Source organism: Rhinolophus sinicus, chromosome 16, assembly GCF_057876585.1.
Source record: "Rhinolophus sinicus isolate RSI-liver-muscle chromosome 16, RSI-T2T, whole genome shotgun sequence".
Taxonomy (NCBI): Eukaryota; Metazoa; Chordata; class Mammalia; order Chiroptera; family Rhinolophidae; genus Rhinolophus; species Rhinolophus sinicus.
The window spans coordinates 149,872,420-149,894,844 of record NC_142516.1 but is presented as its reverse complement, the minus strand read 5'-3'; the positions used below and the strand labels follow the sequence as shown (position 1 = coordinate 149,894,844).

The window sequence follows — 22,425 nt, the reverse complement described above, 5'->3', positions numbered from 1 at the left end:
GCTGTTATAGGCATCTCACACTCAATGAATTCAAAATACAACTCCTGCTATTTCACCAAAATCTGCTTGAACTGTGCCTTCTGCATCTCAGTTGATGTCCATTCCACCTTTGCAGTGGCGCAGGCCCAAAACCCTGCTGTCCTCCTGGACTGGTTTCTTTCACACTCCACATCTAGTGTGTCAGAAATCCTGTTGGGTCTACTTTGAAAATATCACCAGAACATACCACTTTTTACGACCTACACTGCCACCAGGCTGGTCTATGCCATCATAGTCCCTTCCCTGGGTGACTGCCACTGGTCTCCCCATGCCTCTTCTGCCCCCCACTGTCTGTTCTCAACATAGTAGCCGGGGCATCCCTTCTAAAATGTCAGCCAGATCATGTCACTCCTCTACTCAAAATCCCCATTTTCTTCAAAGTACAGAAGTCCTTACAATGGCCTCTGCGGCCCTCCATGAGGAAGCCTCTACTACTTCTCTGACCTCCTTTTCAACTCTGCCATGGCCCAGGTGCCCAAGTGCACGGCCTCCTGGTACAACTCCCAGGTCACTGGCCTCAGGCATGCCAGGCATGCGTTCTCCTTGGGGCATTTGCACTGATCTCTCCACCCGGGATGTGCTTCTTCGGATACAGGCCATGCCCAACTCTCTATCTACTTCAAGTCTGCTCCAAAATTACCTACTCAGTAAGGTGGTTCCTGCCTATCAAATTTAAAAGGGCAACCCAACACCCTTCAGCACTCCCCATTCTACGTGTCTCACTCTTTTTTGCCCTGTACAACTTGGCACATTCTACTCTTTAACTTATAATACTTATTGCCTGACTGCCCTAACTACAAGATGTTCCATGAGGACAGAGGTATTTGTGAATTTTGTTACTGATAATTGCCCGTGTTCCTAGAACACAACCAACACTTGTTGAGTGAATAAACAACAGAGTGCTGCTGGAGGGGAAACCGATGAGGGGTCTCTTGTCAGCATCGGGACACATCAATGGCTTGCATGGGCCTGACGGTGGCAGTGGGAATGAAAAGCAAGGGATGATGCTGGAGATGGAGTGGATATTATCCAGGGCCAGACAACTCCAGTCAGGAGACATGGGGTTTTGTGACAGATGAAGCACCAGTCCCAAGGGCGGTCCTGTGTGGCACTGTAAGAGTCACTGTGCCCCGGAGCCAGAGACTGCATGTTTCACCCTGCTCAACTGTCGTTGTTGATCACAGAAGCAACTGGGTGAAACTGAGTAGATAAGAATGAACAAAATACTGGCCCTGCAAAAACATTTCAAAACTGCTTGCCCTCCCAGTGGGTCCCACAAAGAGTCAGACTCTGACGTGCCCAAGACAGGCAGATATTTCATAATGGGGTCATCTCAAAGGAGGTAGAGAGTTCCCCACCCTGTGCCCTATGCTTTTTGTGGAAACTGCCCTCATCGGAAGCTTTAGTCCTTTTCAATAAGCAAAGCATAGATATATGCTAAAACGTACATGTATAATTCTCTAACTATAATTTGATATATGGGTAATGCATTTATCTCCCTAAAATCCAGGGGCCTCACTTGCAGATTTTGAAAGCTTTTGATCTCCCCATCACAGGGCCGTCCCGAAGGCTGTTCGTCGTGCCTCCGTCTGCTCTAATACCTGGAGATGTGTTGAGAGTATTCTACTTTGGTTGTTCCCATCAATTATTAGGTTGATATATTAAAATTCAACCATATTTATAAAATGTACTCAATCACTTTAATTGGATTTGTAGAAATTTATGATTTATGAAATATTACATGGATCCTTCTGGCTAATATTAGACTTAAGTATTACTTATTACTATGGTTTCTTCCCTTTCTTCTATTCATGTGTGTGTGCATTGTAGATCTATGTATCTAACATTTCTCAAAGATAGGAATAATTTATTTTTCATCTTTGTATCCACTTTTGCCTAGCATAGCACCAGACATATGGTAACAATCAGTAATTTATATCCTCAGAATGTGGCAGTTTTGGCTGAGCCAGGCTGAGTAAATTCAAATCTTGGATCTTCCTCTTATAAGATCTGTGTGACCTTGGGCAAGTTACTTAACGTCTCTGAGGTTTGGTTTCCATAACAAAATAGGGATAAAAAATAAGACCTACCCCAGAGGCATATAATGAACATTATCATGATCATTCTTGCGAAGTAATTAGCACCATGTTTGACACATCAAAAGCATTCAATAAATGACATTTTTATAGTTACGTGAACATGTGAAAGAAGCACAGTAATTCAGAGCAGTGGCTAGGGTCACATTGCCGGGGTTGAAATCCTGGTTCTACCTCTTGCTACTTGTATGACCTGAGACAAGATAATTGATCTCCCCAGGTCTCACTTCTCCCATCTATCCAATGGAGACGTTCATAGAGCCTTCCTTTTCCCTAGGGTTGTCTGAGACGATGCATGTGAAACACTTAGCACTGTGCCTAGCATATATAGTAATAAGTAGTTAATAATCATAATAATATTGCTATTTATTTGTACTCAATAAATGTTACTACACATTATTCCCATTACATGGCAGAATCTACAGGGTAAGCCCTTTTTTAATATCTCTTTTAAAAAAACAACATTGGACTCTCCAATCATGGATTGACTCAGTTTAAAAATAAATTTGACCAGCAGTTTTTGGATGATCAGGAGCTTAAGTATCCAACCTGTGGCAAGGAACAGGGAACATTTGGGGTTTGCTGAGGGAACACACTTCTTCCACAGTTCATGGCAAGGTCCTAAGAGGAAGAGGGAGTAATGCCATATCTCAGTGTTTGGCTGTGTCTGACTGGAAGGGACCCCAGATCTGCCCACTGGACCGAAGCGATGCTGACCATGAGCCCAAGGGTGTATCCCAATGTCTCCACCCTCTGAGGTCCATTTTGGAGAAATGTTCATCCACAGGAAGTCAGAAAAATTAGCAGGGTATCTACTGAGGGTGGGTGACAGTGAGGGCAAATCCAGGAAGATAATCCTTGGTGGGTCTGTGGGTGGGCAGCAGCTGTCCCCGGTGGGCGGGCCCAGGCTGTGGGCAGGCTTTTCCGGAGGAAGAGGCCAAGCTGAGCTCCCATCTGGGAAGGAGCCTGGAGGGAGGCAGTTTCTCAGACCTTGAACTTGGAGGTGAAGCAAGAAACCCTGTGTGGTATCCTAGAACATAAGAACTGGGACACCCAGTGAGTGAACAAGGTTAAGAGGAATGCAGAAATTTGGGGCTTGGGACAAAGCAGACATCGAGCCATCAAAACTGGGGTACTGAGTTGGTATCAGCCAGAGGTAAAGACCCGGCCTCAGTTCAGGATTTGTCCTGGGAACCTGGGCAAGAATGAAAAGGTGAGATAATTGGGAGGGTGGGATTATGGGAAACCTGAGCTGAACACAGCAGGCCTCTTCTCTGTACTCTCTTCTCTGTACCCTCTTCTCTACCATTTTCCCTTGATGTGTTGAAGTTTCTGTGAAGGTGGCCTTAGGAGTGACACCACAGAAATACATATTGACCTTTGTAAAAGCAACTTCAAAATCCTGCCAAATTTACACATTTTCTTTGACTTCCTTCTTGCTTGACTGAATGATTTGCGCCCACCCCACACTCCATGCAGTTTTAATATCAATGACAATTTTTATCAAGTCTTTCTCTGTAATCAGGATATAAAAATTATCTCAACATTTCTCTTTGAAAATGGATCTTCAGAGACTCAGTAGGCCTTTATACATCACTAATGAGTTCTTTAGTGAAACATTTTGTCTTTTACTAAAATAAATCTCTCCTATTAAATCTTCCATATGAAAAATCTGATAGCATTTGAGCTGACTAGTTTCTTTCGTAGAAAAACCATTGTACTTGTTCAGGATTTGGAAGTTGTTGTAGTTTATTTTTTATCAGCCAGAGGCATCTCATTACTGGAATTCATGAAAAAAATTAGAACATGCATTTGCAGAACCAAATCTATGTTGGAAGATAGCATAGTGTTTTTCTGGTGTAGCCTCTGATCTCATGAAAAAATATAGCATTTCTTATGTGTGACTGTATTAGTTTCCTAGGGCTGCTGTCACAAATGCCATAAACCGGGTGGCTTAAAGCAACAGAAATCTATTCTTTCACATTTTTGGAGGCTAGAAGTCTGAAACCCAGGTGTCAACAGGGCCCTCTTCCCTCAGAAGGTCTAGGGCAGCTTCTGTTCCAGGCCTCTCTTCCCACTTCTGGCAGCCTCAGATGTTCCTTGGCTTAGAGACGGCCATGTTCTATCTGCATCTCTTTACATCATCTTCCCTCTGTGCATGTCTGTCCCACAGTCTGACTTTCTCCTTTTTATAAGGACACCAGTCATACTGGATTAGTATCCACCCCCAGGACCCCATCTTAATTACCTCTGTAAAAATCCTATCTCCAAATAAAGTCACACTCTAAGGAACTAGGACTTAAGACATAAACACATCTTTCCAGGAAGACACTATTCAACCCATAACATTGACCATCCAGTGTCACCTCCCTGGCGTTCCTTATCACACGAGGCTACCCATTTGTTCTAAACAAATCTTTCATATGTTGAACCAAAAATGTGTTCCCCATAGCGTCTCCCACTGATCGAGAGAGCAGTGGAGAGAGCACATTTTTCACTAATGGGGGGACTATAATTTAGCCCTGGTGGACTTTAACAACATGGCCGTGGAAAGTACCTTCAAATCTCTCTGAGCTTCATTTTCCTTACCTTTAAATTGGGGTAACATATTACAAGAATGTTGTGAAGCTATAATAGGACACTGTGTGTGAAGAACGCTTTCAAGGTGTGATACGAATGTTCCACTGGATTTCAAGTTTCTTAATAACAGCTCTGCAGGAGGCAGTGACAGCAGAGACTCTGCAGCCATTCTGACGGTGCTGGATGCCCAGGCCTGCCACTTACTACCTGTATGACTCTGGGAAGTTACTTCCCCTCTCTATGCCTCCCTTCTCATCCCACAAAATTGGAATATTAACAGTACCTCTGTGAAGATCTTGTATTGAAGATTAGAATATGAGCTACGGAAAGCACTTAAAAACTGCCTAATCCATGATAGGTGCACTATATTAAAAGTCTTAGCTATTTTTATGGAGGGCATGACCACACTTAGTACCCAGTTTCTGGCATAGAGCAGATGCTTCAAAAATGTTTGTTGAATAAAGGAATGGAGGCATGTGGCTTCTGCGCTCAGGAGACATACGTGCTAAACCCCACAGCTCCTCTGGGTAATGCTGCTCGGCTCCTCCTCCTCCGCGCGGTACATAACCAACCGCCCTCGCGGTGGTGCAGGCTGACACGCCCGACGCCTTCCCAGGCTGCTGTGTTCTCAGCAATATGCAGCTTCCTCCTGCTGCAGTTGAGCTTGCAGGTCAGTCTCAAACCATGTAGTCCAGACCAGCCTGAGGGGAGTGTTCTTTTCTTGTGTTACTAAAAGTGAATGCACTCTTATTATTATTATTATTGTTATTATTATTATTATTAGTTTCAGGTGTACAAAACAATGTAACAGACATTTATACCCCTCACAAAGTGATAACCCCCCCACCCCCAATCTACTACTCCTCTGAGATGGTAGCATGTTTCCCAAAAAATAAGACCGGGTCTTATATTAAGGTTTGCTTCAAAGGTGCATTAGGGCTTGTGTTCAGGGGATGTCACCCTGAAAATTCATGCTAGGGCTTATTTTCCATTTAGGTCTTATTTTCGGGGAAACATGGTATATAACTGTTACAATTCCACTGACTCTATTCCCTATGCTGTACTCCATATCCCGTGACTATATATATGTTAAACTATAGTTGACATTCATTATTATTCAGCTTCAGCTTCAGGTGTACACTGCAGTGGTCAGGCATCTACACCGTCCATGAAGTGGTCTCCCTAATAAGACAGGTGTCCATTGGATACCCTACAAAATCTTTACATTATTGATTATACTCCCCCAAACTCTTTTGTATCCCCGTGGCCATCTTGTGAATGCACTCTTTAAAAGATGCTCTAGCTTTCCATCTCCTTCCAGTGCTTCTTCACCTAATCACCCTTGTTTTTCTGGTCTTTTCCCCAATCTTCTTCCCCTTCCTGCCCAGCCCTGCCCCGTACCCCTATCTACACTTCACGAACCCCTTCTCCCACTTCCTCCTGGAAGCCTTTCTAACTTGACACCAACAACCAGGGTATTCTGGCCTTGTCATAAACATATTTACAATCAGGTGTGACATGCAAAATATTTTAATATAAATACCTCCCAGGCAGGCAGCAATCCATCAGGGGGCACCACAGCTGGGGGGGGGGGGCCCTGCTGTGCTAGATTTGCCTCTTGATTCCTGGGATCCAAGAGCGGGGAGGTGGTGGGATTTGGGGAAAGGGGTTCAAGTGACCAGAGAAGTAGGGAAAACACCTGGCACTTAGGACAGTGGCTATTTTCTAACTGGGGCGGAAGTATTTCCATTATTTTGATAAATGGCACAGCAGTATAGGAACATTCCCACTGAATGTCAGACTTGAAGGCTGATTATTTACCTGTGTCCAAATTCCACGAAGCCCTCTGTAAGGGTAGGTGATTTACTACATGGCTTTCAAATTAGGCTGAAAAAGACCATACAATCACAGAAGATGCATAGTAAGGTTTTGTGCCTCTGGATAGATTGCCCTTATTTACAAAATGACCAGCTTCTGGAATTGCTAACAACTGATGATAACAAAAAATAGCAGCCCATATTTACCAAGCATTTATTCCAGAACATTGATCAAGGTGTGAAGGCCTATACAGCTTCAGGAATTAAACCTCCACAGCCTGGTTGTGAATTAGCCTGGCTTGTCCTAGTTTTCCCAAGTGCTACCTCTTACTCCCCACCCACCTCCCTCTCCATGTACCCCACTATATCATCTAATAAAGACTATAGGTTAGTTGTGGAATGTCCCTTCCTGTGGAATCGTCCCTGGCCCCTAAACGAGGTAGAGCTTCCTGCAATGCGTTTACACAGCAACATGAATGCCCATCGTAGCGTTGATCAGTCTGTGTTTCAGTTGCCCATTTACCATCCCTGGCTTGGCACATATAAGGGGCTCAATCATCGGATTTGCTGAAGGAGAGAAAGGAGTACAAACATTGTACACCTTGCACTGACTGCCCCCTGTGAAAGGGTCCCTGCATTGTGGGTTGTGAGGACAAATGTAAGATGCAGACGAGAAAGGCCTGCCCTCCCCCACAGGAAAAGTCCCAAGGCTGTGATGTGAATATGTCCTAGAGCTTCTGTTCCACCCACGGCTGTGGCAATGCTCACATTCATAAACATGATGTTAAGGAATCTAAACACAATGAAGCCAAACAGCCACTAGACTGGTTTTGTATATTGTTGGTATATGATCACTATCCACCCTAACCACTGTACCTCTGTGACTCAGAAGACATTTATCTTCTGGTTAAATAAAATAATTGTCAAATGAAGCATCTGATGCCCAGAAATGAGTTTTCTGAAATCTCTGGAGAATGGAGGGACTATTTCTGGTCTCACTGACTTCTCTTAACTGGCACATTTTCAGTTAACATATAAAGCTAACAGGATAGATAATCCTTACCAGCAAAGACAGAGCTTGGATCCTTAATCAGACTGACAAACAGCTCTTTCCAGACATAAAACCCAAGGAGTATGAAAAACGAAAACTGCCCAGGCAACCAAAACGCCTTTAAAAAAAAAAAAAAGGTTTAAACATGCTTTGAAATGGTAAACTACAAACAATTGACCCTCTTTGCCTGTCCTCCCCATTTATTAATTTATGTTTTGCCTATATAAAGTGGTCACAAAATTAAGTCTGAATCGCATAGGCCGATAGTGCTGAAAGGAATAGGGCAGTTGTGTTGGCATAATAACAAATGAGTCACAAAGCCATTCACAAAGCACTGGTGATGGCCCCACGGATTTCTCAGCCTCTCGGGTGATGATGGGCTGCCCTAAGTGCAAGTCTAGATGGGAAGACTCAGAAACATTTGCAGATCCCTCAAAGAAAGGTAAAAGCACTAGCATTGGGAGACAGCGCTCGGTATCACCGCCACCATCCAGGAGCGGCAGTTGAATGATACATTATGCCTGTTCATATGGTTTTATAGGGAGAAATACAAACTACACTACAGTTTCCATTATGACTTAGGCCATCTATCTGCACAACTTCATTCACGCTTTTCCTGATCCTTCCCTAACCTCATAGGTGTGCGAAGATTGGTGGTGTGTAAAATTGGAGGTATTGGTAACGGCCCATCAGCATTTGTGATTTTCCCTAGGTTTCCCATCTGGTGACTTCTCCAGTCTTCCTTATATCTTCTTACACATTTCCTCTGTACCCCGGGAGCAACAGAGAAAAAGGAACACACTCCAGAAAACGGAAGATTGTAAACATTCCCTTTGTATCTGTCTTCAATAAGTACATTTTACGCTATTTACCGAAAGAGTATTGCATATACAGACTATAAAAGATGAATTGTAATATAAATCGAACTAAATTACTAATAAGCAGAAAGTGCTTATTATAAACTCATACATAATATCGATGATACGGGCAATTGTTCATTCTTATGAAAGTTCTGGTTATCATTTGCTTGTAAGGATTCTCCAAATTCAGTTTCCCCTCATTCTGATGCCCTCATGGGGTTGTATTTTATTTGCTGTATTATGTAGTTGGAACTAATAATACAAAGAGCTCATGTGGTTCAATTAGTTTATTTAAATTCGAAAGAAACCTAAAAGCCTAATTTGTCATTTGCCTTAGAGTAGAGCTATTTCGGTCCCATAGTTAATGTTATAAATTAAGGCCTGATGTAAATAACCATTTCATTTCCCTACATTTTTACTTGCCCATATCCTTCCAGAAATGTGCTGCAGAAGGAAGAGAAGGTTCAGGCTAAATGTTAAACTCAGCCTTTACCACCTGACTTAGAACCGTCAAAAATGATGAATAAATATAAATCTGCTCACCTACTCAAATCAAGGCCTTAATGTTTTCCCCCCACTTTCAAAAACCTTGAGAGATTTTGAAACTGTAGAGAAACTGAGGCTGTGAGCATCTGATTCACCCAACCAGCTTAGTCGTTTAGGAAACATCTGCTGTACAATTTATGTGTCACAAGGACCAAAACAGTGGTCTGTCTGACTGAATTTTCCACTTTCAAACTGTGCACACTGTAGGTCTTTCATAAACCTGCCTGGACTTAATTCATTTTTACTTAATTTGACACTTTTGCTGATGTGCTTCATCAGGCAGACTTCGCGTCATTCTCAGACCGTATCGGGACTGTTGCCTACATGTGCCCCTGGTGTCACTTTCTGCTGTAACTGTTGGTTTATGTTACTAGATCAGGAACATTCATGGGGAAAACAGGGGTGCAATAGGCCATGTACAACAAAATACAGTTTTTTTCAGAGCACCTTTTGCTGTCTGTTGAACTCCCACCACCATCAAACAGGGTTGGATGTGGAAACATAATCACCCCCCTTTGACAAATGAGAAAACTGAGTCACAGACTATTATAAATTATTTGTTAAATTTCATAGAACTATTTTGGGATGAAGCCACAATCAGAATTCCAGGATTTCCCCACTATAATGCATAGCAGCTTTAAGCTCGAGATCAGTCAGACCATGTTAATCAGCCCTGGCAAGTTTCAGCAGGAAAGATATCAAAGGAAAACAGATGCGAGGCTGTTCTGAAGAGAGAAATCCCAATGCTGGCATTGACTGTGAGAACAAGAATAAGAAAGGGGTAGAGAGCTTGGTAGGCAGGCCAGAGAGAAGCACAGTGACAGAGAAATGGAACTAGTATTAGTAAAGTTGTTTTTCATACCATGTATTTTTAGCTACGGTGTAGAGATGGTGTTAACAGTGATGGTAATAATGAGGCTGATGATGACAGTAATAATAGGACTTATAGAGCGCTTACTATGAGCCAGGAACTGTTCAAACACTTTGTATGTGTTAATTCTTTAATCCTTACCAAAAGTCTGTGAGGTGGGAACTATTGTTACCCTCATTTGACAAATGTGGCAACTGGAGGCCACAAGGTTCCACAGCAAGAAGAGCAGAGCTGGGTTTTGAGCCCTAGTAGGCCAGTCCCAGAGACTGTTCCCTTGACTACTCGTTTAAACTGCTTCTCCAGGAGAGGTTCCAAGACAGAGCAGGTTTCAGGAATTTAACGGCAGGACGAGAGCATCTGTCATATCAGGATTTCACTGAGTTGGTTTCACAGGGGTGGAATGCAAGGGAATCTGAGAGGTTCTTCCAGGGCTTTTCCTTGGCCAAAGTTGGGGTCCCAAGCAGGTTCCTGGACTCAGAGTGTCCCTGCAGGCCACCTTCAGAGCACGTGCTATCTGCCCTCAATCGTTGGAGTCAGGATTCTCCATTTCACAGCCTGGCCTGCTCACTTGAAAACACCATCCCATGCTGAAACCAGTGAGTGGCCCCGACCCACCTGAAAGAGACAGAATTCAGTAGGTCAGGCTGTGACCCTGGCCCTCAACTAGCATAGTTAGCTCCCAAAAGAGCCTTTTCAGAAACTGCTGATCCATGATCTGACCCACACCAGGACACAATTCAAATGATCCCCGAGTAATACCGATAGCAAGGGCTGTTTGAATTGTAGATTATATAAAATCCACTGCCTTTCCCATGTAAAACTAATGGGATATAGTTGTCTATTTGCTATTCCTATGGGCAAAAACTCCTATTGATAATCCCTTTAACAATCTCCTAATTAATGTTTTCTCTTTTCCTTCCATATTTTAATTGACTTTTTCAATTAGGAGCATATGAGGAAAAGATTCTAAAAATTACTTGTTTTAAAATAAGCAATTAGAAAATCTCATGTTCCAATTATGCTTTTTCTGTCTCACACCGACCTGATTCTGAAATCTTTTCTTAGCCAAAGCTGCATTAATTCTATCCCACGCCATGTAATGGCCATGTAATTCTGATAGCTCTGATCTGTTGTTCTGCCAAGTATGTATTACAGTTATTTAGCATCTTTCTTCATCTTGTTGAGAATCAACATGGGTATTCTGTATTAGAATTTTCCATGGTTGCTTATGTTAATAAACTCAATTCAGTTTTAAATTCTTACTTGCTTCTAACCATCCTCCCTCATCTAAATATTCTTGGAGTAGAGACTATTTCTGGAGGTACAATAAACTGCACAAATCCTATGTAAACTCAGAATTATGTTAAATAAGTGGTCTCCAAATAATGTAAAACTATAATAAAATTAGAGCTATAAAATCTAGTAATGTTAAATGTTACATGTGGCATAAAAATAAATATGATCTTGATATTCTCCTGCTTAAAAATTTTCAGTAGCAATGAAGTTCATACCCCCTAAATTCACCCTCAAAGTTGTTCTCTAGCTCCAGTCTACTACTTGGTTTCATTGTATCATCCCCTCCGCCACTCCAACCCACACCCCATTCTGTATTCCAACCTTGAGCAACTTCATTAGTCTCCAGATGGTACATTCTCCTAGCACATTCTCTTCCTCTTGTTCTCATTTTGTATTCTCCCCCTCAACACACACACACACACACACACACACACACACACACACACACACACACACTTCAACTGTCACTCACTGCTTTGCCAAATTCATTCTCATCCTTTAGGTCTCAGATGAAATGGCACTTCTTCGGAGCCCTTCCCTGATCCATCAGTCTCACTTTTTATCCTCTTCCACTATTCTCTCTTAGCAGTCTCCTCCACAACACATATCACAATTTGTAATTATACGTTTATCTGTGTCATTATTTGGCTAATATCCATCTTTACCATTAGACTGCAGGCTAAGGAAGGGAGGTAGCGTATCTTATGTTTGGTCACCTTTGGTTAACTAGCAATTAGCACAATGCCTGGTATATAGTAGGGCCTCCGTGGGGACAGAGACCTAGAGAGCAGTTTCCAGGCTCCCGACCTCACGTAGAAAGGTGCTGGCTCGGGTAGTAGATGGTCATCAGCTGTAACTAGTTGGCTGTCAGCTGTAATCAGTTAGCCACTTGGCCACTGATATAACTGCTGTGGCTACGCTGGTTGATTGGTTCGTTGGCAGACAGATTGCCGGAAGGCGGGTTGTGGATCGTGTAGATCCTGCTTCGTGTGTCTCGCCCGGCTGCCAGTGAGACTGGGGTGCAGGAAGACCACTTGTTGGGGTACTGGTGGATGTTTGCTCCCTGTGTCTCCAATGTAGCCGCCGGCGTGACTATAGTGGTATGACTCCTCTATCTATGGCTCCGTTGTTGTTCCTTTTTGGCCTCACCATATCCTGCATTCTTATGTGGGGAGCAGGACCAGAGACCCTGAATGACAACCTCAATAAATACCTGTTGAATAAACAAGTGAATGAGACCCTAGCCTGGAAGTATACCAAGGAAATGGTGAGTGTGATCCAGACCACTTGTTATTTCCACACCTAGTATGTCCTACCTAGGGTGAGGGAAGGCCCTGAAGACCTACATGACTCAGGAGCCGCAATTTCCACATTAGTCTCTGGTGTGGGCCCATTTCCCTGGCGTTCGCTGGGGTCCTGTTTTCCGGTTGCATGGGGACTCCTCACAACAACTCTGGAATGGCACCCTCCTGTCTCCACCCCACAGAAGTTGTGCCAGTCCCCTTCTCTAGGGCCTGGACCCCACCTCTCTTGTCTCTCCGGAAACAATGCTTAATCAAGAACTAAAAGGAAGGAAGAGTTAAAATAAACCAAAAAGCAATCCTAGCAGCCACAGTAAGACTTTTCCAAGACATTTTTATCTTTATGTCTTGGACTAAAATCAGGAGACACTATTTTTAACACTTCTGTTTTGTTTCATAGTGATATACAAAGATTTATATTTCTGTACACTGCCCTCTCCCATTCGGTTATGACAACTTGCTTTGATAATCAACCATTTTTGTGCAATGATGTGTATCCTGACAAATCTTACACCTTAAAAACTGCCTTACAAATTGTTTACTGTGTCAACTAGCTTGTTATATTTTGACAGTAGCTTTGCCTTTAGGATTTTAGGATCCTATAAGATCCGTTACTAAAATTCAGCTGTCTAGAGTTACCCAGTGCTTGAATTAGTATGCCTCAGACATCCATGGTGCAACACGCTTCAAAATATTACTGCTAGATTGAGCTGTGTTTCAGGGATGTCTTTTAAATATGGGTACATACAGAAGTAGTCTGTGGAATTGAAAATAATGTTAAATATGACATACTTGGATAAGTATAAAGCAGCTTTTATCATATTTTGAAGTGAAAGTCTTCTATTTTTTAAAAAAACAAAGTACAACTAAATCTGTGATCATGTATTTACTATAAACAAAATGTCATATATAAATATTTTTCTTTCTTGGTAACATTAATAATATTTACTCAGTGCTTACTCTATGACAGGCATTTCTACAAACCTTTTGCCTTTTTGCATGTATTAACTCATATAAACCCACAGTAGCCCTTAGAGGAAAACACAACAATTATTTTCATTGCACAGATGAAAAAAAAAAAAAAAAAACGGATGCAAAAGAAATTCAAGTAATTTGCTCAGAGTTACACAGGTAGAAAAGGGCAGAGCCAACATTAGGTACCGTCATCTGCCTCTGGAACCTGTGAGCTTAACCAGTGCTCTATTCCCCCTACCAATGGAGAGACCCAGGCAAAGTTCTTCTTCCATTCCCAAATCTTCATACATATTTTATTATATTTTAGATTGTGTTATGTACCTATGATACTATGAAGGATAATGCTAGATTTGTATCCTCCCTGGATTTTCTTTATTGCTAATAAATAGCTTGGTATAGTAATGTAAGTCAGGTAGACCTGAATTTAGAATTACCCCTTACCAATGACATGACCTTAGGAAAGTTCCTTAATCTGTCTGAACCCATTTGCTATTTTGAAAAATCAGCATCATTATAGCTGTTGTCAGGAGAAAATGATATAACCGTGTATAAATTGTCTGGCACATGGGTAATCAATAACATACCTTACCCTGGGTATGTATGTAAGAACACTAGGAAATTACATTAATTCTCGTGAAAAAGAACATCAATAAATTGCTAATTTGATATTGTAAATCATGTCCTATTTGCTAAAAATAGTTTATACAGTTCTTTAAGAGTCCCAGTCGTATCAAGAGATAACAGCATTTCCAAGAAAACCATATTTTTTCTAGTGTAATCGAAATTTTATATGCAGCTACAAAACATTACATTAGAAGATGAGTGATCAAATTGACAATTACATGAATGAGCAAAATTTAATAGCCAAGCTGGTAGAAGTATGGACGTGTCACAAATCCCATCTCCATTCTGTGGAGCTCCGCGTTCCCAAATCCTCCCATTAGGCCCATCTGTACATTTCTGTATAAAGGCCTGTATGTGAGCCTTTCTTGGGTCAGCTTCCAAGTGAATGATTATGAATAAGCAGAGTTTGGATTGAGGTTGTCAGAGAGAAGCCTGGGGTGGCTTAGCCTCTGGACAAGAAATATCATTCTGTTTAGTCTTCCCCCACCGCTGCTGATGGGTGGTAGTTATCTCTCGTATCCCATCATGACCACCTCCCATCATACATACTTGGGCACCTGACATACAGGCAGCCAATCCAGAGACTGGTCACGCACCTATGTTGAATGAGCTGCCCAATCTGAATGCTTTCTTGGAGATTCATTTTAGCACACTGAGAGACTAATGCAATTGTCAAGGGAGGGCAGAAAGGGAGGGAAAGTAAGAGATACCTGAAGCGAATTGGTAGGGCTAGAGAGACCCTGGGATGTCACAAAACAATGAGCAAAGTAAAATTAGGATCAAAACTTTATCCCAAACTTGCAGAGAAAAGTAGATAGAGAGAGAAAGAGAGAGATTCCCAGACTGCTTTGATTTAGATTTTTTTTTTTATTAAATTTATTGGGGTGACAATTGTTAGTAAAATTACATAGATTTCAGGTGTACAATTCTGTATTACATCATCTATAAATCCCATTGTGTGTTCATCACCCAGAGTCAGTTCTCCTTCCATCATCATATATTCGATCCCCCTTACCCTCATCTCCCACCCCCCACCCCCCAACCCCCTTACCCTCTGGCAACCACCAAACCATTGTCTGTATCTATGAGTTTCTGTTTCTCATTTGTTTGTCTTGTTCTTTTGTTGCTTTTGGTTTATATACCACATATCAGTGAAATCACATGGTTCTCTGCTTTTTCTGTCTGACTTATTTCGCTCAGCATTACACTCTCAAGATCCATCCATGTTGTCACAAATGTTCCTATATCATCTTTTCTTACCGCCGACTAGTACTCCATTGTGTATTTAGATTATTTTTAACTGTGGTTCCATATAACCTGGAGCTTGACAATAGACCTTCCAAGTCTTGACCATCAAAAGCTGAATGAAACATCCACGATGTCAACTTGAGACTAAGGAAACATGCTGACACTGCCCATTGTTATAAACATAACCATGTTCCCAGTACCCCCCTCAGAGTCCTCCCTGCAGAGGGCGAGACTCAGTCTCCCCTGCTTTTAACAGCTACGCCTCAGGGCAGGATGGGTTGATGAGCACAGACCGCCAGGACTCAGCCTGGGACATGTCTGCCCTTCTTCAGGAAGATTCACTCTGGAGAGGGAGCCTGTGCTTCCAAAAGTGCAGCTGAAATTAGCGGGAAGCAGAGTGAGAACTCCAGATGTTTAGAATTAGAATGACTATAAACAAATTTGCATCCCCAGATCCTGCACGCTTGCTTTTTAAAATTATTTTTGTATCTGGTAAACAAACCCATATTCTCTTCTTTGGTTGCAAATAGACTAATTCTTTAGGGAAAGATAATACTCATACTGGTTAACACAGTTTTGCTGTTCTTTCTCCAGAAATTTCGTAATTCACACACCGACACAATTCTCTCAGTTGGTAATTTTGAAACCCTGGGAATTCAGTATAAAAACTACCATTTGCAATTACTCTTCATGACTGGTTTTATGCACACCTGTCACCTAATTCATTTTTTTTTCACTTTGCCAACTTTCATGCCAAATGTTACCTTTGCTATACATGCTCTTCAGTATGTCATATCATGACATTAAAGTTGATACAACTGTCATGGCAGTGGGGCAGAGACCTGGGGTAGGGTAGCAGCTTTTATGTAGCAAACTAATCAGTTGCAGGTGATTATCTGACCTTATGCCTGGAAATTTCACCTGTGCATCTATGACTAAGAAACGTCCGCTCCTATGCTACCATTGCCTCTTCAATCATTTGAATTGAGGATGTCTTCAGCCACTCTAGAACACACATTTCAAGAAGTTATTATTATTATTCCCACTTTGTCGTCACTCCAGCATGCACAGACCAATGTATAGCAAGTTCAAAGCCTCCTTTTGATAAGTCACAATAAGTATGCCCCTCTGATTGACTTCCACACTGCCTAGGAGACGGGTCTGTCTTTACTCTCAGTAGTCGTATTTTTTTAGAGTCTATTGTCAGAGAGAGATCCCATTAAAAACAACAATAGCAAAAAGTCTTGGGAAGCTTCTCTACTCAACAGGTTTGAGCAAGATGGATAATCACTCAATTCCTGATTCACTCCTTGTATGTTCCAACTCTGTTGTATGTTCCAGCATATGCACACACACACACACATGCACACACACGCGCACACGCATATACACATGTGTGCATGCACACACATACACACGCACATGCGCACACACACATGCACGCACACACACAGATACACATGGGATCCTTGCCTTTTTATATATGGAGCAATTGTGAAATGGTTGATAGTAGACTTGAAAGCTACTTAAAGTTGAAAGTCCTAAACCAAAATATTCATTTTACAGGGCCGTTGTTCAAGAGAGAACTGCAAGTATCTTCACCCTCCAACACATTTAAAAACGCAACTAGAAATTAATGGGCGGAACAATTTGATCCAGCAAAAAACTGCAGCAGCAATGCTTGCCCAGCAGATGCAATTTATGTTTCCAGGAACCCCACTTCATCCAGTGGTGAGTACATCACATCTAATGATGAGCTTGATGATTAAAATGTTGGTACAGGCAATCCCACATTGACCTAAAACGGCCCTCCTCTACTTTGTCGCTTTGGCTACAATTAAAGCAAGTAGCTTTGAAGCTAAATAGATGCCGAAAATAGGGTTTTAAAAAATGACTTAAATGGAAAAATGTGTATGGAAACAGTAGGCAAAGACAATTTCGAATCAATATCTGGGAAATCTGTGTCACTTCAGCTCTTTCTCACTGGTAAACTCTATATTTGAACCATCTTAGAAGGGAAATAGTTCTACATTTTCATTTATAGTATGAATTAATGATCTACGTGAAGAAGAGGTTTTGGTGCCTAAAACTTTTTTAGCAATGTAGCAGATAGAGTATTTAGTTCGATGGCATCATTTTAGAATGAGAAAAGTGAGAAACCAGAGAGGTTGTTAGGTGGGTGCAAAAGTTATTGCGGTTTAAAAGGTTAGAAGTAATTGCAAAAACCGCAATTACTTTTGCACCAATCTAATAAATGATTTAGCCCGTGTCAATGCAGCTAATACGTTGTGAAGCCGGGACTGAGACTCGGACGGCTTGACCAGAACACTTTGTGCAGTCTGCTCTGCCCGGAGCGTGACAGCAGCCCGAGGAGGGATGCCTTCGCCACCTACGCCTCCTGTCTCTCAGAGGCGTGGCAGCTGTGGCAAGGACCACAAGGTTAAATGCATCATATGGTGTAATATTTTCTCCTTGATTTCACAGTGTTTCAAAGGATTTCCTTAAAGGTCTGCAAATTGTTTAGGAATGAGACCCTTGGGGAAAGGAGTACATTTGGCTTTAATGGATTTCATTTATATTTGTGAATTATTTGTCAAAAAGAAGCTAATTTAAAAAAAAGCCAGTGAAGTGAGTTAAATTTGTTTTTTTTTAAATACATACAGAAAAGACTATTGTTTAAAAATCAGTCTTTATTGTATGAAAAATCTGTTACTGAAAGCTGCTAAATTAAAAGGGATAGCTACCAGTGAGTCAAATTTGCTTATTGTGTATCTGCGAGATGAGAGCGGGTGGCAGGGGCGCCTCAGGAAGATGGGAGATGATCTGGGTAGATTGTGAGCAATTCTGCTTATCTCAAGATTTCTGCTCCAGAATGGTGGCACGAAGTAGCCAGGAACCAGCTCTGCCCAGAGTAAAAACAACAGTGCCAGGTGCAGGGGTCTCCAAGGTAACTAAGATACAGCCTTTTGGGTGTTGACAGACTCATGGAAAGGGCAAAGTAAGATTCAGGCACAGGGAATCCTGATTTCAGACAAAGGAGGAAGGGCTGCTTGGAGGAGGTCCCAAATCAGTGCGTCCTGAAGGCTGAGTAGAAGTTAATCTAGAGTAAGGACAACAAGATAGAGTTCTGAATGCATTTAACACCAACAATGGGCATGTCAGTGGATCTATTTAAAAACATATACATGTATAATTGATTGTTTTTTAATTGATGCACGGATATAAATTATTTTATTAAATTACCTGAACGCTAAAATAATTTGGTTATATAATATTAAATAATGTCGATGGATCTAAATTTAGAACCACTAAGGTCAGCATAGTAACACTCCATTATATATCTCACTCATTTTAATCATTCACTTCTTATTTATTTAGAATTCATAAGGATTGACCCTGGTACTCAATTCTGGGAATGTTAACAAGAAAATTCTATTCCTGTTGTTAACTAGTAGTTGAACGTTTTTGGAAAGTTATGTTTCTGTAGTCTCTCAAATAGTAATTAGAAGTGAATCATGATTATGAAAAACGAATATTACATGTAAATATTTTAACAGAGGTTTTAAAATCACAAGAAGTATTAGAATAAAAAGTGTAATAAACTTAAAAATCCTAAAACTCTACAAACAAATAACTTCGGAGTCTCAGGAATTAATTAGCGACCTAGTACAGTGTGGTAGCCCAAATAATGGCCTTCACCTATAAGCATCATCTTATAAGGAAACAGGGTCTTTGGAGATGTAATTAGGTTGGGTTTCTTAAGATGAGGAAATCCTCCTGGGTTAGAATCAGTCACAAGTATACTTACAGGAGAGAGACAGAGGGAGAGTTGACACATACAGAAGAGGAGAAAACCAATGTGCCCGTAGAGGCCCAAACTGGAGTGATGTGGCCACAAACCAAGGAATGCCAGCAGCCACCAGAAGATAGAAGGGACAATGAATGGACTCTTCCCTAGAGCCTCCAGAGGGACTATGGTCTCGCCAACATCTTCATTTTGACCCAGTGAAGCTGATTTCAGATTTATGGCCTCCAGAACTATGGAAGGATAAATGTGTGTTGTTTTAAGCCACCAAGTTTGGGGATTTTGTTAGAGCAGCCACAAGAAACTAATGCATGCAGAAACTGCTTAAGACAAATAATTTGATAAACATAGAGTAACAAGTACCACTCTACATTTAGGTTTCCTTCTAAATTAAACTTCTCTAAAGAACTATGGATATTCTTCTACTCCCTCTGTCTCCCATCCAGCCTGAACCCATTCCACTGAAATATCTCACCAATGACCTCCATATTGCTAAACAAGTGGTCATTTTTGCCTTCATTGTGTTTGTTTGAGCTCTCAGCAATATTCAGCCATATAATCAGTCTCTCCTTTGTGGAAAACATTCCTTTCTCCTCTGTCTCCGTTGCCCATTATGTTACTCAACTATATGTGGAGGCTGTTATGTACGTTGAGATTCCCAGCACTGGACATCGCTCTCATCTTCCCTCTCCTTCCTTGTCTCATCCATTCCTACAAATCATCTACAGGCCAAGAACTCCCAAATGTATGTTTCCAGTCCAAACCTCTCCTCTGAACCCCAGACTCACAGATCCAACTTCCTACTCACCTTTAAATTTCTCACACGAACTTGACATGTTGAAGACTGAATTCTTTGTTCCATTACATTCCCATTTTAGTAAATGCAACCAATAGTTTCAAACCAAAACCAAGCAGACTCTCTCGTGCACACTTTCTCACATCCAGTTCATCAATAACTCCTGACATAACTGCCTTCAAGTCCATCTATTTCTCTACCTCCCAGTACCATCGTCTGAGCTACCATCAACCTTTTTTTCAAAGTACTTTATAAGCATTTCCTTTCTAATGTCTCAGTTTCCGCTCTTGCTTTATTTCAATGTATTCTGCATACAGCAACCAGAGGAATCTTTTTACTACATTAGTGGCATCATATCACTCCCTTACTTGAAACCTTCCAATGCTTTCCTGTTTCACTGGAGACAAAGCTTAAACATGTAACCTTGACTATGAAGTTTTCTGTGATCTGGTTCCCACCCAGCTCACCAACTCATCATGACCCACTCTTCCTGTATCCATTGAGACCAAACCAAACTTTCAGTTCTGTGAACACATAAAGCTCTTGCTTGCCTCATGGGTTTGCTCTTGCTGGAAGTATCCTGTTCCCCTTCACATGTTAACTTCATCGCATTCATAAGGACTCCAAATCTGTCCCCTGCAATTTACTACCAGTCTCCATCATTATTCGTTAAGGCCTCCTCATTTCTACTTAGCCATAAAAATAAATTATAATTTTGCTTGTTCTTGCCCATTAGGGTGTAAGTTCAATAAATGTACACACAGTGTACTGGCACCATGTCTATACCAATAGATATTCATTGAAAGGATGAAAATGTAAATCATTCTTTCCTCTTATAACTCTTCTGTCTCAAATTCACTATATTTGAAAATTCCCCTTTACCTTGTTCCTCCTAGCAGTTTTTCTCTCTCCATTTCCTGATGGGCTATAACAGTAATTGTTCTTTTCCTTTTCTCCCCAGCACACTATCCTCCACCCTCCACCCCACCACACACACACACAATCTTCACAGGTTCACTCAAGATAAAGAAGCAGGTGGGTAGCCTTTAGTAGGATAGAGATTTAAGAGCCTATACAAATTCTGTCCTTGGGGACAAGGTCTTACATTGAATATTCTGCCCTCCAGAGATGCTTCTGGGAGTAAAGTGAAGAGGCTTAAGGGATGCCATGTTTTAAGCCTTTCAATTTGAGTACCAAATACCTACCTTTTGAAGTCAAAGCTTTCTAAATGTATGAACTCCCATGTTCTTGCTTTAAAAAGTAAATTGATGAACTTTAGAGCCATAAATATCCCAGGCTGCTTAGTCATTACTCCTCAGCCCCTCCTGCATTACTCTCCGGCCCTTTCTTGTCACTACAAAATATCAGAAAATACATGTGGGGTGGGTGTGTGTGTGTGTGTGTGTGTGTGTGAGAGAGAGAGAGAGAGAGAGAGAGAGAGAGAGAGAGAGAGAGAGAGAGAGAGAGATCTTAGAACCTGGATCTACTGATGAAAGAAGAAACAAGAGTGAGAAACTAAGCCGAGAAACACAGAAACGTGAAGCGCAGAGAGAAGAAATAGGAAGATCAGCATTTCGGAAGCGATTTTTCTTCCAGAAGACTGTCTGTGGCTCTTGTCCTTTGGCCTCTGTAGCTGCAGTTAGTGCTGAGAGATGATGAGGACCAAATGAATCCCATGTCAGATAGCCTGGCGACAGCCCTTCTGCAGAAACCATGGGGCCAGTTGTCCCGAGCTCTAGCTGGTCTGCTTCCGGGAACAGAATCATTTGCAGCTGCTGCCCTTCTCTTTTCCCAGCTGCCCACTAAGAGCCACACTGAGACACCGGGATATGGGATCAGCCTAGACTCCGCCTTGGGAGTTTAATTTGAATCCAGGATCCGAGAACTGGTTTCCCGAGGCAGCAGCACCCCACACAGCTATTCAGAGCAGCCCCATACCGCTTGTCTGCAGAAGGCCCCGGATGATCGTGGGACACAGCTCCTCGCCAATGCTCTCTCTTTACGCTCCTGAAACACAAGGGCAGCGGCTGTGGTTTCTTTTTTTCCTCTTCTGTTTTAAGAAATTACCAATAAAATCTAGTGACTGCAGAGAGGTGGAAATAGCCTCGGACTAGGAGCCAGACTATTTTGGACTATTTTGTCCTGACTCTGCCTCAGCAGCATTGACCTTGGGTAATCCATTTAGTCTCTACTCTAAATTACTTTCACCTGTAAGACTGTGCACACTTGCTTCTCGTGGATATTGACGAAATGAAAGTAGACAATGTGTGTGAAAATACTTTGAGAATAGCCGAAACTTGCACAGATGTAAGGAATTACTGTTAATAATAATAAGAAGAAGAAGAGGAAGAGGAAGAGGGAGAAAAAGAATAGTGTCCATCTCTGAAAATTACCATTACTGTATTTTTTACCAATTAACTTCAACAGAAAATGCTCCCTATAAAAAACAGAGAAAATTTCCAATTAAATCTATATAAGGTCTATGAACTTTTAACTTTTAGTTTTGCATGAAAGAAAAAA

General features: G+C 41.6%; 1 protein-coding gene across 9 annotated transcripts in view; it reads left to right on the top strand.

Annotated features, from left to right (window-relative positions):
- Positions 1-22,425, top strand: part of MBNL2 (muscleblind like splicing regulator 2) — a 152,612-nt gene that overhangs the window by 84,164 nt on the left and 46,023 nt on the right. For all 9 annotated transcript variants that reach the window (XM_088792838.1, XM_088792830.1, XM_088792832.1 and 6 more), the window contains exon 3: positions 16,871-17,035. In XM_088792838.1, coding sequence (XP_088648964.1) covers positions 16,871-17,035 — 165 coding nt within the window. The remainder of the gene's footprint in view (positions 1-16,870; positions 17,036-22,425) is intronic.